This window comes from Agelaius tricolor, unplaced genomic scaffold (genome assembly GCF_023055355.1).
Source record: "Agelaius tricolor isolate 1412-34295 unplaced genomic scaffold, bAgeTri1.0.p SCAF_1, whole genome shotgun sequence".
Lineage (NCBI taxonomy): Eukaryota > Metazoa > Chordata > Aves > Passeriformes > Icteridae > Agelaius > Agelaius tricolor.
In genome coordinates this window covers 1,115,320-1,130,305 of record NW_027269261.1, presented here as the reverse complement: position 1 = coordinate 1,130,305, position 14,986 = coordinate 1,115,320, and the positions used below count along the sequence as shown (strand labels likewise).

Genomic DNA, 14,986 nt, shown 5'->3' with positions numbered 1-14,986 from the left:
GGCTCTCCTGGTGCTCTGCTCCCTCCAGCACAAATGCAATGCCATCCATTTGCAGTGCTGCAGCAAGGGAAAGGTGCAGCAGTGTGGATTGCTCAGCAGGAAACACCACTGAAGTGTCTTTGATCCTGGAGTCTGTTCTGTGAGAGTTCTCATGGATTGACCCAGGCTCACTGATGTGTGCTAACATTTCCCTGCACTGCTTATTAAGGACAGGCAGCTGCCAGCTCCTCCACCCTTGGCTGCCTTTCCTGTGTGCCCAAGCCCAATAGCAAATAGAAATGTTTTCCTTTCCTTGTTGCCTCTGGGCTGTGCCTGCCATTATTTGGTGCCCTTTCAGACAGAACCCGTTCCCCAGAACGTGCAGGGTGTCTGCAATGCCTCAGGGTTTAGGATAAAGGGATGAGATCCCTTTCCCCAGGCAGGGAAGGCTCAGCCTGCTGATGTCCTGCATGTCATGGACCTCTGTTTAAAGTGCTATAAGATGTTCTTCTCTTCCAGAGATGGAAACAGGCAGAAATAATGAAGTCTCTATATCCTGATTCCCAGCCCAGTGTCTGTTCCCTGCACTGGAATTTCTTCTCCTATCAAGACTGAAATTTTGTGTTCTTATAAGCACAGATATTTTTATGCCCCAGCAGTAGAAAACTCACAGAGTAAATTGAAAGCTCTGCTGAAATATCAGTTCATTGCCATTTGCCATTTAAAAACTTTCCCCATTGTTTGTAGTTTTTTCTGAACTCTGATTAACTGAGCTGAAAATTTTCCTGCTGGCAGTTTGCCCCAAGCTGAATTAACGAGAAAGAAATCCTGCTTCATTTGTGGATAACATTGTTTATCCTATTAGCAGCAAAAAAGAGTTTTCAGCTGTTGTTTTTAAGAAACTATAAAAAGGGCATGCTTTGGAGTATGCTTTGGATTTCAAAGCAAGATTCATCCCTGTGTCAGGGATGACTTAATACTATTTTCTTGATTTGCTTTTGACAAATCCCAAGCAGGAGAAAAATAGGTGTGTGTTCCATCTGCCTCCTCTGCAGCCTTTGAAATCTGCCCTGTGTTCCCAGCTCTCCGTTTCTGTGAGCAGCCCAGGGTGAGGACAGTGGCAGGGAACACAGCCTTGGCTTTCTGAGGGCCTGGCCTGCACTGAGGCCTCAGCTCTGCCCTTCAGGGCCTCTCCAGGAGCTGTCCTGGGAAAAGCCCAGGCTGTGAATAAAGATGATGATGATGATGCCAGGCAGAAGGGTCAATCCCATAACAGGGTGTGTAATTTTACAAATTAACTGTGACTAGTATGCCTGTATCACCTCTGGAACAGCTTCTGATTATGAAGATGAGCACTTACAAATTAGAAAATGCTGGAACTGAGGCTGCAGAATTGCTGTGGTCACTTGGTTCATCCGTGACTGCCAAAACACATTGCTTGTAGTCCTTGTGTCAGCCTCTGCTTCTCCTTTAGCACTTGTGCCTCTTTCTGAGAGTGCAATTAGTCAATATTTTTCCTCTCTCTGTCATTCAGCACTTGATCCTAGCTAGAGCACCCTCAGTGAGTTTCTGTGGGGGTATCCAGGCCGACAAACAGCAGTGAATTTATCTGAATGGTACCTGTGGGAAGTGCAATATCATTACAGCAATTCTAGCTGAGGACAGACAAATCTGACAGAACTTAAGAACACTCCAGGGATGAGTGATGAGGAACACCCAGAATGTCATTTTTCTAGAGTGCTTTGAATTTTTAAGTATTCAGAGCTCTAGAGACTACAGCTATGAGGATGCAGCAGTTCTGTAAGTCAGGTGCCAGTTTTTCTGTCTGTGGACAGTTAAAAAAATTATTCCCTGTTTTATAAGAACATTGTGGTAGTGAAGAGTTTCCATAGGGCAGAGCCCAAGAGTGCCCATGCCACCCTTCTTCTCACATCCCCATATTGGCAATGTGGCATCCTGGTGCTCTGCAAGCCTTGTGCTCCTCTGCACCCAACACCAATCTCTTTCTGGAGTAATGCAATTAATCAGAAGCCTGATTCTTAACATTTCCCAACGTTAAGTGTTTCAGTGCTCCAGCCTTAATATAATCCTGACATTTAGCAGCTTGGACATATTACTCAAAGTACTCTATTAGGTTGTATAGCTCCTGTCAGAATTGCTGCTGATCTCCAGGAGAAAGTTGTGCTGATTTGGCCTTCTGGAGATTCTAAATGAGTTTTTTTCACAGCAGTGCAAAACAAAGTGGTAATTCATACTGGATGATATCAAGATTCTCTGTGTCTTACACTGCTTGAGGTCAGATTTAAACTCAAGTAAACCCACGTTTTTGATGTGTTATAAGACCATATAAAAGTGTAGTGCTGGTGAAATAGCAGCAGTAATTAAAGAAAGAATTCTGAGCTTTGTAGGACGCCTTGCAGGATGCCCATAAAACTGATGTAGGAAGTGACTTCAATACATGTCAGTGGAAAAAACATTTTCTAAAACTAATTCAAAGCAGAAGAAGAATTTCTGAGATAACCCTTGTGAGATAGATTGCAATTTTGGGAAAGAAGCCTCTTAGACCTGCCTGCTCCTGCACAATGGACAGAGGTAAGCAAACAAGATTTCCAAAGAAGTTCTGTCACAGTGCAGAAGGAGCAGTGGCAGTTCTGCAAGATTTCACCAAAAGCAGGCCCATACTGGAAGGAGCTAAAGCTTCCTGATGGAGCAGCATTTAAATACTGCTAAGTAAGCAGATTGCTTGTTTCTCACTGGTAGGATGATGGTTTTGTCAGAGCAGTGGGTGCTGCAAGGAAGGACTCATGGAAGACAGGGCAGAATTGGCCCCATGGTTTCATGATGCCCAAATGGAAAACTGGATACAAGGTTTTGGGCTCAGTGGATGGAAGTGCTGCTGATGCCAGCCCATTGTTACAAAGCAAAATGGTTTATCAAACTGAATAAAGTTCATTTTTCCCTCTTTAAAAATCAGCCAGTGCTGAGGCACAGTGGAAAAACCCAAAAGGTGATTGCCCCTGGGATGCTGGTGGCTGCCTAAATGTTGCAGAGTTAACAAGCTGCACCAGCAAGAGCCACATTCATAATTCATCCTGGCCATTGTTTGAAAGGCTCTGAGAAAGCAGATTACCAGATTCCTCTGAATTTCAAGCACTGTCTAGACTTTGGTTTTACTGGGCTGCCAGTCTCTGTCAGGATGATGAGAATGGATAATGTTTAGCACAGTGCTTCCTCAAGCCAAGGATTTGGCTTCTCATTCCCAGCTCTCCTGCTCATCCTCCAGTCAGTATTGCTGTGTTGAGCCCCTCCACCCTTCAGCTGGGGCTCAGCCTCCTTTGCCCACTCGTTGTTTCTTTTATGTCTCCTCCACACTGCCCCACTCAGCAGGGACAGCTCCTTGGAAACATCCTTCAGGCTCTCCTCGGAGTTTCCTATGCCCTTCTGCCTGTGAGGGTTGGCAGTACCTGTGTTTTAAGCTGTATTCTCTAATTTCTTGATATTCTCCTGGCTGCCTCTGTCCATGGGCAGGCTTTTGTTTGGCTTCCTTGGAGAAGGACCCTATTTTCACTGCATTTGTGTGCCAGGGAGCACTGGAGAGGTCCTGTGCTGAGCTGGGTTTGCAGTCCCCTCTAAATGCAGCCAGTAATGATGGTATTACAGCTGATTGTCCCTTGGACAGCCTCAGGGTGGCTTTGTGTCCCTGCCATGCATCAGGGAGAGAGGGCTGGCTGTGAGCACAGGGCTGTGCTGCTGGGGCAAGGCAGTGCAGGGTACCACAGCTCCTCAAACTCTCCTTTGGGTCCATGCTGGGGCAAGGCAGTGCAGGGTACCACAGCTCCTCAAACTCTCCTTTGAGTCCATGCTGGCACTCCTGTGTGTTATTTGCCCTGGTTTTGCTGTCTGATGCAGAACTTGAAAATGAGATTGGATCTCCTTGGGAGTGTTTGTGTTAAATGTTTTTAAACAAACCAACCATGCACTGTGTACTTTCCTCCCTGGACACTTGCAGCAGGAACAGGCTGTCATGTACCTCTGGCCTCAGAGGTGCAAGCTGACCAAAACCTGCCCACCTCCCCCTTCTGGGGCTCTTTTGCCAGCCTGGTTAAATCAATTGAGAGCTCCCCATGCAAAGATTGTCAGTGCAAATCCTGGGAGAGCTTGCCTGGCTCTCTGCATTGTGCTGAGGCTCCCAGAGCCATCCCCTGGGCCTGTTGAGCAATCATGTTATTTTCCTCAATGAAACATTCAGGAAGAAGTGTGTTGGTGAATAAAGCCTGACATTTCAACATCTGCCCCTGGAAGGAAGTGCAGGCTGGGTAGGCGTCCCTGGGTTGTGCAAGGCACACTCATGTGTGCTCCCTGTGCTCAGGAGGGGCCCCTGGGCCACACTGGAGCAAAGAGGAGCCTCTTTATTGACTCAGGGCTTGGGATTCTGCCCCAGACCGACAGGAGGAGCTGAGACTGCATTGCCATTCTCTGGAGAATTTGAGAATGCTGCACAGTAGTTAGATTTTTGTGCTGGAAGGTTTGTGGAGTCTTCAGGGAGAGCTGTCACTCTTACAGGTGTGGGTAGGTGACTGCAGGATGAGTAAATGTTCCTTTCCAGAGCCTTAAGATGCACAGGTACACTTTATGACAGCCAGGCCCACAGGAGAAGTTTCTAAAGGCAAAGATAAACTTGATATTCCTCAGTGATTTAATTTCTGATGCAGCCAATCAAAACACTTTGAAGGCGAGGGGAGACCTTTGTTAATGAGCATTAAAGAATTCACACCTTGCCCGTGGAAGTTTGGGGAGTGCTCTGGAATTGGGATGAGGCAATGGATGTGCTCTGTTTGAGCGCTCAGGGACAGGATGAGCCTTGGCACTCCTGCCATTGCTGGGTCTGCAGTGCCCTCAGCTGGCACAGCTCAGCTCTGCTCCAGAGCCCTGCAGGGAGCTGCTGGCGCTGCTGCCCTGTGGCTGCTGTGCCCGGCCCTGCCAGCCTCGGGGCAGGGCTCTGCATGCCCAGCACAGGTGGGTGCTGCTGAGCAGCCCTTGGTAGCACAGCACAGCAGGACCCGTGGATTCTCATGGTGGTTTCCTCACCCTGTGCAGGCTGCAGCTCCCCAGAGGGGCTGGGGCACTCCTGGAGGCCTGCATGGACCCTGCAGGTTGGACTCACACCTCCAAACCCTGGGGAATATCTCAGGGCAGTCTGAAACCCTGCCCACACACTGAGCACACTGCGCTCCCCTCTCAGTGCTGCTTGCCAAAGAAAGAGCATCAGGCAGCTGCAGAGCAAGGGTTCCTGCTGCTTGGGCAATAAGAACTGAACTCCGTGCTCAGGATGGATGAGTCCCTCGGGAGCAGGGCTGGCTTTGGTGCTGCTGGGACAAGAAGCACATGCACGGCACAGGCTGCTCCAGGCAGGGCTGCTTGCACATCCTGCCTGGCTTTGTCACTGCTCCTTGTCCCTGCTGCCTCAGCCAGGCTTCATCTTCTGCTTGGAACTTTGCAGGAGAAGCAGACATGGAGAGCGACGACGATGATGACTACGATGACGACTGTAAGAAGTCGTCGATGGACGAAGTAAGGGCGGGGATGAGGTTGGGGATTGGGTTGGTGATTGTTAGCAGGACTGGAGCTGCCATCCAGTGGAGGAAGGCAGGCAGAGCACCGGCACCAGCTTCCCCAGCTTGGTTGTTGGTCGGGTTGGAAGCATGTCTTTGCGTTTTCTATACTTTTGTTTTCTCAAGATGAAGAACAAACAGCACCACAGCAGATCTCTTTGAGACAGCTGCCTTTTAGCATTGTTGGATGGAAAACCTGCCATCAAAACCTGAGAGGTTCATTATTTATCCAGGAGCACTAATGCATGTGCCCAGCACTGTGCAGGGGTGGAGGCAATGCTGTCCCTTCCCTGGGACCACGTGAAAAGATGGAATAGTAAACATTTACATCCTTCAGCCCACCTTGCTCTGTCCCATGTGGCATTCCCTACATGAAGCATTGCTTTCCTTAGCCAGGGGCAGTGAAGGACACCACAGTTGATAGAAAACTGGGCTTTGGCATTTGTGGCTTCTGATGTACAGACCCAACTGCAGCATTTTCCCTTCTCTTCCCTAGGGTACTGCTGGAAGTGAGGCTATGGCCACTGAAGAGATGTCTAACCTGGTAAACTACATTCAGCCTGTGAAGTTTGAGTCATTTGAAGTATCAAAAAGTAAGTAAGAAACATCTTAAAATTACCTGGCAAGTGTTTGGCAGAGTTCTGCAGAAATGCTGCTTGGCTTCCTCTCAGTTAGATACAGGAACACAGACAGAAAATGTTCCCTTGGTATCCAGCCAAATAAATCCATTTGTGTTTTGAAACCTCTTTTAGTCTAAATATCCAACTTCATCAACAGTAAACATGCTGACATTTCAAAAACAGTTTTGAAAGTTATGTGCTTGCATTGTCTTTGTTGTCCATGCCTGAAGCAGTTTGAGAAAGGTGGTCATAAATATTCCTACTTCTTTTTGCCTCCAATACTTCTATAGAAGATTCAGAGTCTGCCCTTCCCCACGTGCAAATTCACTTTCTGTGTGTTGTAAAGGAGGGGCCATCATTTCACCCCCTGCTGGAATGCACTCAGTGGCATCCTCAGTAAACACTGCAGCATCTCTGCCTTCCTTGATGCACACCCCCCCACTGTCTGCCTGCCCTTTCTCACTTTGTTTTGACAGGTGTAATGTGCTTTTGGAGCTTTTTAGTTAAAGAATTGCACAGCACTTTAATTTATTCCGGATTTGTGGTGTCCTTGGCAGAGGACAGGTAATTGTTGCCTAAATCCCTGTCTCTGTCTGAGATGTGGCATTTGCTGTGATGAATAACAAACACGTGGGAAGTTCCCAACGCTCATTGGTGTGTGGGTATTTATCCAGATGCCACACACGAGCAGTCCCAGCCCCATGCAGGGAGCTGTGCCTGTTCCCTGCAGCAGTGGCCCTTGGGGTGTTGATAATCTCCTCCAGCTCTAATGAGAGTTACAAGAGCACAGTGGGAAGGAGATGTGCCTTCTGGAAAGGAAGCCATGTGAATCCTAGCACTACAAGTTGATGCAGCTGTTAGAGAATTGTCTCATGTAGGGTTTTTTTTTTCTGTTCACATGCCTTTGCCTGAGTTTTGCTTTTTGTAAAGATCTGCTGCTGTCCTAAGATTTTTCTCCTAAGTCCTGATGTGATCTTTGATCAATAATAGAGTTTCAGTGAACTCCTATTGTTAAGGAATTAAATTTTTTGTGTTTGTGTCCAAAAAATCATTGTGTGATAAATATGGCCCTAGGTGCTAAACGTTGCTGTCCAGCTAAAGAACAACTTGGGTGTTCTGGTCTTGGTCTTGGCCTGGACTCACTGCTGGGTCTTCATTAAATGAGCTGAATGAAGAAGAGATGAAATGAGGATTGCTTTTCAGTTTGCTATCTATCCAACTGTTTCCCAAAAATTTTACTTTTCTTCACTGGGCCTCACGCTCTTAAGTGTAGAGATCCATACTTTCTTTTATACGGTTTTATACTTTCAATATTACAGCACTTTGCTAATTTATTACATTTTATTCAGAGTTTGTTTGGATTTGTGATCCAGACCTCTGTGGTGACAACAGTACCTCACTGCTTCTGTCATTCACACATTTTAAAAGTGCGTTTTCTGGTCTTGCATCCAAGCTGGTAACAGCAATATTGAACAGCAGTGGATCTGTACCAGTGCCCTGGTTGCCCTCACTAGAAAGGTTCCCTGTTCTTTGGCAGCAAGCAGCTGTAAGTGCATTTTCCCATGTTTTTCAGACAGTTTTCAATGAGTTATTTGTTCACTCTGCAGTAATTTGCTCCTGATAAGATAGCACAGTGTAATGTATCACAAGAGAGAAACGTCTCTCCTGCACAGTCTTTTCTTCAAAGGGCAGGTCCCTTAATCCTCTCCAGATACTACAAGGAAATAATTGTTCTGATTTTAATTACAGGTCTGATTAAGCTCTGGACAGTTGGTAACCAAATCCTTTAACAGCTACCAGCTCTGGTTTCCTACAAATGCTCTACTTAAAGACAAGGCTGGGAAAGAAGAGTTTATTGCTACTAGAAATTCTAGCACCTTCATTCTAAATAGGATAAAACCAGTACATGTGTGTTGCTGGTGCTATGCCATCAGTAGGGGGTGGCTGGAATAACAATAATCTCAATGCCTTTATGAGAAGCTGAGATGGAGGTGAGCCAGCTGGAGAAGGAGAGGATATTGTGTGCTACAAAGGAAGAGGGAGTGGTAGGAGAGCAGCCTGTAGGGAATAATGGGAATTTTTCACCATTAAGAGATAACAGCTGTGAATAATAGCAGTAGCATGATGGCTGCTGATTAGAAATAGGGACCACCATCAAGGGTGAGTCCCAGCTCTCCTAGAGGCAGAGAATTACTTTTGGAAACCCACGTTCATCCTCTGACTCTCCAGCATAGGCTGAGAAGGGTTTGCAGCTCCCAGGCTGGCAGCACATTTTCCTCTCACAGTTTCCTTGGATGCACTGCTTCCTTTGTGGCTCCCTAGGAGGACAGTGCCCACCTGTTTGTGTCCTGCTCTTGGAGCTTTTGCTCAGCTTTGTCCCTCCCCTGCAGTTTGGCTCTGGGAGCTGGCCAGCCCTGCTGCTGCCTGTCCCTGGATTGCTGCAGCACTCTTACAGCCATTTCTAAACCTTCTCTCTGCCTTCCTGGTTGTTTGCAGTAAAATGGTGAGGCTGCAGAGGTCTTGCTCCAACACAGGCACTGATCCTCTCATTTTTAAACAGATCAGAGCTGAGTTAATGGATTTAACTCCAGTGGCCCTGCTAGGCAGCCACGGGGCTGGCTGGGATGGAGTGGGAAGTGTTGGTTCACAGAAAACCTTTCCTCTGCACACAAGGGAAGGTTCTGAAGCTAGCAGGGTCTTGACTTGGGCTCTGCTGCATGCTGGTGCCTGGGTGCATTGAGAGGCTGTGCCCACATCAGGCTAAGGTGGGTGACAAGCACTGCACAAATTCATGTTTGTTCCTACCAGCTCAGGCGTGGAGGAGGAGCTGCTCACCACTGGCAGATCAGAAAGTTTAACCAAATGAAAGAGATCATAAAAGCCTGAAATCAGTTGGGGATCAGGTCTGAATCCCTGCTGGGGCACAGGAGTGCACCTGCAGGAATGGTTGGATAGGGTGCTTGGTGGCTTGGACAGCTCTGACCTTGCCCCTGCTGCACCAAGAGCCACTGCTCTGCTCCCTTTAACCTGACATGGACATCAGTTGCTACTCCAGGTGGCTCCCAGCCTCACATCAGCCTGCAGAGACAGGGCAGAGGTCCAGCAGTGCCCACAGCCCACAGTGCTGCAGCCCCTGTGCCACAGATGGCATCTCTGGGCTCAGCCTCTCAAGCCCACAGGGTGCTTTGCCCCACTGCTGCCTGCAGCTGGTGCAGCCTCAGCCCTGCCCTTGGCTGCAGAGCAGGGGCACTGCTGGCAGCACAGCCATCAGCCAGGTGAAAAGAGCTGCTGGGCTATAGGTGGGGTGAAGGGACTGGCACTAAACCACACCAGTTTGTGCTCTAACCTCTTCTATCCCTGGTTTTATCTCCCCTCTCAACCTGCAGAACGCAACAAAAGCTTTGAAATGTCTTCCTTCGTGGAAACCAAAGGGCTTGAGCAGCTTACAAAGTCTCCTGTGGAATTTGTGGAGTATCCTTGACTCTCACAAAGTGGCTTCCTAAGTCCTTCTATATCTGAGATCTGCTACAGAGCTTTATTGGAATTCAGAGACAGGAGCTGGGGAAATAGGGAACCCAAATGAAATTTGTAGATTAGACTTTATTCTTTCTAAAGATTTCTAAATGAATTAATTGGCCTGAGTTCTGATGAGCTAATTTAAAAACTGGCATGAGTCCTCGTGCTGTGGGCTAGGACTAGAGGGAATAGGCATAAATGACATATTGAAGACCTAATTCTGATTGTTAAATTTATCATCCTATATGGAGTGGTGAGAGTTATGGTGAGCAAATTGTCAAAATGACTTCTTTGCAAAGTCACATGAGAATGTTCACTTTGCCATCATACCTCTACTGATTTATTGGCACACAATTTCTTTTTTTTTTTTTTTTGATTTTTATAGCTTCTAAAGAAAAGCTAAGGAACATTCTGGTTAGACCTTTTGATGTTTCTCAGTATCTCTCCTCATGGCTGCAGTTGCAAATGGATGAAGTAAAATAGATAAACAGATAAAGCAGTGCCTCAAAGGAGATGAATGGAGAGCTCCTTCCAAGGATTGCCTGCAGCACATCCTCATCTCAGAGATTTGGAGACTCAGCCAGAAGATGTGTACACTTGTCATTTCTGTCCATGTAGAGGCCAATTCTAATCTCATTGCAGAAAACCACTTTTTCACTGAACACCTCTCCCTGCTCCAGGGCAAGATTCACTGTTTACAAGCAGCTGACCTCTGGAAATGCAATCCCAGGGAAATCCCAAAGTAGCAATGTAAAAATAAATGGAATTTTATGAGTGTGATCTTCCCAATGCACCTGGCTGTGCTCTTTCCTTGCTTGTTCTGAGTACTCCATGCAGGAACAGCAGCACCTTTCACTGCCCCATATTTATCATATCTCCTACAAAACTGTGCACACCTGGAAGAATGATGCTTGCAGAAATCCAACAAGGAACCCATGGCCATTCTGTAAAGAACCACCTGTGTTTAATTTAACCCTGCAGCTGCCCTTCTCACCTGCCAGGTGATTCTTGTCAGGTGTTGTGCACCTTAACTCCTCCCTGATCAGGTACAACAAGATGCAGCTGAGCAGGATTTACCCCAAGGGAACTCGGGTGGACTCTTCCAACTACATGCCCCAGGTCTTCTGGAATGCTGGCTGCCAGATGGTGGCCCTCAACTTCCAAACTGTGGGTAAGTCAAGGCCTGCTGTTCTCTGCCTTTGGGGAGCTGTACATGTCCATTTCTCCCATAGACTTGCTGATTTATAGGTAGGAAAGGTTGTATTTGTCAAAAATTATCTAGGGATTAAAGTAAACTATAAAGCTGTTAATTGAAGTATTTAAACCAGGCTTGTACTGTTTCTATTACAGTCAGGATGGAATTACAGTAATTTTCTAAAGTTTTACTGCTTTTCAAATTTATTATTATTTTATTTATTTATTATTTATTATCCATAAAATAACTCCAATATTTTTCACCTCCAGATTTGTCTATGCAAATAAACATGGGAATGTATGAATACAATGGCAAAAGTGGCTACAGGTTAAAGCCAGAGTTCATGAGAAGGCCAGACAAGCACTTTGATCCATTTACTGAGGGAATAGTGGATGGAATAGTGGCCAACACTCTGTCTGTCAAGGTATGGATGGAGCTGGTGGAAGTGCTCTCATGGTAATGCCAGAGCATGGATATATTCATATTTCTGTGGTGCAGGGGCCTCAAAAATGACTATACTATGCCAATAAAATAAAATTAATTTAATTTCATGGAGCAACATTTAATTTTTAACTTTGCCTCGCATTTTGCATTGTAGGAGAAATCAATATATTTTTATTGTATGAATTCTTTGCCATAGAAGTAATTCCAGAATCACAGAGCTGGGAGGTGTATGGATTTAGGAGCAGTTTGGCTGTGTTTTTAGAAACAAAGGGCTGGATTTAAAACATGCTGTTGTGAAGTGGGAGGTTGGACTGGAATAGCTAGAACACTACATGCTCTCAGCATAAATAAATTTTTCTGCTTTTCTGCAAGTTCTCCAGCAGAACTGTGGAACCATAAATGTCAGCTGCAATTCATTGCCAACTTGGTTTTCCTTGTTCCTTTTTGAGGACCTCTAATGAAGTTCAGGGACTGCCAGGAATCTGCAGATGGAGAATTACCTGCATAAGTGTTCAAGGGGATAGATTGCATTGGCTGTGACAGGGGAACAAATTCACTTGGTGAATTCACTTTTATATCTCCAGCTATAAAACCATAAACTTCCTGAGCCTTTATTAGAACACAAACTTTTAAGATTGTTTTCCCCCACACAGCTTAAAGCATATATATAATATCTCTGCTGTTTAAACCTCTGTTTCTTCAAGCATTGTTTGAACCTCTTGTTGAGACTAGATAGAACCTAAGAGTTCTCAGGAACTGGGCATACAGATTGAGGAGCAGATCCAAATGAGTATTCCTGCTGAGGGAAGGGCAGCAGCCTGGTCCCAACCACATTATTGCTCACAGGGGAATTCAGGACCACAGGGTTACAGGAAACCAGGCCTCACAAGCTGTTTCGCTGTGTCTGCAGTTAAATATTGGGAGTATTTTCAGTTTATTGTGGGCTTAGTGCTGTTTTGGTTCTATTTTAAATGCCCACTACTGATCATTAATGAGAGCTCTGCAGCCATTCATTTCCTAGTCCACCACAGCCATCTGTGACAGTGCTCCTTTGGCTTTAGATCATTTCAGGCCAGTTCCTTTCCGATAAAAAAGTCGGTACCTATGTGGAGGTGGACATGTTTGGCCTGCCTGTGGATACCAGGAGGAAAGCTCTGAAGACCAAGACCTCTCAAGGCAATGCAGTGAATCCAGTCTGGGAGGAGGAAGCCATAGTGTTCAAGAAGGTTGGTGTAACCCTTGCTTCCCAAAAGGAATTGTGGGCAGGAGACACTGGGCACCATGCAGTGTGAATGTTTTATTGCACTTTGCAATATGCCTGCAGCCAGTATTTGAACAGAACCTCTGGGTTTTGCTCACTGAGCACCTTGGTTGGGCATATCCCAGTCCAGGTGCTTGGAAAACAGTTTATTTTGGATTTCTCTCAGCAAGTGCAGCTCACAAGGGTGTTCAGACACTTGGTACTTGCAGCAGGGCTCTTTTCCCTGAATAATTTGGCCTTCTGAATGGCTTTCCTTTGGCAGCCTGCCAGAGCTTAGGTTTGGAAACATCACTGGCATTTTTCTTCTGTAATGAACTTCTAATTAGTGCACTTCATTCCTGTATTTAGTTAAGGACCATGCCTGACTGCCCTCTGCTCAGAGACTACTATTTTTAGAAGTTGAAAATAAATCAGAGAAGCTTTTTTCATTGGGTTTTTTTTGTTTGTTTGTTTTTTCTTTCCAATGACCAGATAAATTTTAGCACGTGCTCTGTGCAGCCTGTGGAAGGAGCTGCATCATTCAGAGGTGAAATTTAACAATGCAGTAATATTGCCTTGCAGGTGGTTTTGCCTTCCCTGGCCTGTTTAAGGCTGGCAGTGTATGAGGAAGGAGGGAAATTCATTGGCCATCGGATCCTGCCAGTCTCAGCAATCCGACCAGGTAAAGGCTTTTCCCCATCCAGACAGACACTGTGTGCTGAAAAGAGACAGCCAGGCAGAATCCCAGCTGCTCCAGATCAGCAGCCACTCAGCAGCTCATAGCACATGAGGACTTGAAAAACAAAAATGCCATCTTTCAGCAGAAATGGAAATTTTGGACCATCCAGGAAAAGCAATGGAATTAAAGCATTGGAGGCGTAGTTGGCACTTCCTTCTCTCCAGTACTCCGATTTCATGCTCACAGGTTTATGCTAAAAAGTGCAATTGCACACTTTTAAGAGGAGAGAGAGCAGCAAGAGCCAATTTTGATGTCACCTTTGTGAGAATGGGATGTGGTTGGGAATGAAAGTAAAACCTGCTCCTCTCAATGTAACTTCTGCACACATGAAAGACTGACCTGTGTGCCAGCTGTTATATCTCTGTAATAGCTTTAAATCAATCCAAAATTACTTTCATCCCCATTGCTGAAAATTAAAAGAAAAAGATCATTATTGGTCTCTTCTATATCACATTATTTCTACTATAATTAGTGGCCACATATATCACATTATTTCTATATCACATTATTTCTACTATAATTAGTGGCCACTTCAATGAAAGTTACCTTGTGTGACAACTCTGGCCCGATTTTCCAGGCCAGAGACTTGTTAGAGATCCTGTTTCAGAAAGAGGCAGTGACACTGGCAGTTTGAGCAAGGGAAGTGCTCACATTCAGTGCCAGATTCTCCAGCCAGGGGAGGAAACTGAATTAGGGCAAGCATATGGGCCATGAGCTTTACTCCCTACAAAAAGAAGAGCATCTCTATCCACCCTGTGCCTTACCCAACACAAAACTCACACGTCCCCACATCTGACAGCCGGCCCAATTGCTCCTGAGGAATCATCTCCACACCTTTTTCATGAACAAACTTAGTTTGTCAGTCCAGCTGACACCTTTGTTATGCCAGCTGTATTTTCTGCTGGCTGAATGGATGGAGCTGCTGAGTGCCAGAGGAAGGTAGGTGGGTGACTGGAGAGGAGAAGGGGGGTGGGAAGGATTCCCCTCTTTTGGCAAGTGAAGTCTTAGCAGAGCTGTTCCCCCAGGCCCATTCTGTGTGCTTTGGCTCCAGCAATCCTCAGTTTGCAGCGTGTGATGGAGAGCAGCCTGTTGGGCTCGGTTTGTGTCCCTGCTGAAAACTTGGAGGAGGCTGAGAGAACTGAGAACCCTTTGTAGTATTTAATTTCTCTCTCTTTTGAGAGAAAGTTGTATCCTGCTGTCACATAAATGCACAGCCTTGTCACTGTTCCCAAAGCAAGGATTTATCCTTTGCTTGGAGAGAGAGTGGCTTACATCAGCCAGGTGAGGATTGCCCAGGTAAATGCATCCTGACACTCCTCACAGGGGTGGCTCCCAAGCTGGACACGGCACTCAGTGCCACAAGGTGCTCAGTCAAAGGTGGGACAGCCAGCTTTCAAAACAGTCCAGAATTTCTCTTTTTACAGGTGCATTCCTGAGGATGGTCACACAACAGGATTTATACAGACAGCACACTGTGGCCATCATGCCATTTTGTATATTTTTTAAATTAGATGATGTATGTGGATGGGCTGTTACATCTCAGTTTACTTTGCTGAGTAATACCAGGGTCACTTTTGAAAATTAAATAAGATGTACTAAACTAAAAAAATCCAGACATAGGTACTAAAACAGAATGCATGA

General features: G+C 45.9%; 1 protein-coding gene and 1 long non-coding RNA gene across 5 annotated transcripts in view; one reads left to right on the top strand and one right to left on the bottom strand.

Annotated features, from left to right (window-relative positions):
- Positions 1-14,986, top strand: part of PLCB1 (phospholipase C beta 1) — a 327,045-nt gene that overhangs the window by 244,590 nt on the left and 67,469 nt on the right. For all 4 annotated transcript variants that reach the window (XM_071439887.1, XM_071439801.1, XM_071440055.1 and 1 more), the window contains exons 15-21: positions 5,480-5,550; positions 6,088-6,184; positions 9,598-9,682; positions 10,774-10,898; positions 11,192-11,346; positions 12,428-12,592; positions 13,189-13,288. In XM_071439887.1, the coding sequence (XP_071295988.1) occupies positions 5,480-5,550; positions 6,088-6,184; positions 9,598-9,682; positions 10,774-10,898; positions 11,192-11,346; positions 12,428-12,592; positions 13,189-13,288 (798 nt within the window). The remainder of the gene's footprint in view (positions 1-5,479; positions 5,551-6,087; positions 6,185-9,597; positions 9,683-10,773; positions 10,899-11,191; positions 11,347-12,427; positions 12,593-13,188; positions 13,289-14,986) is intronic.
- LOC139596097 (uncharacterized) overlaps positions 1-14,986 on the bottom strand; it is a 58,764-nt gene that overhangs the window by 34,083 nt on the left and 9,695 nt on the right. The window lies entirely within an intron of this gene.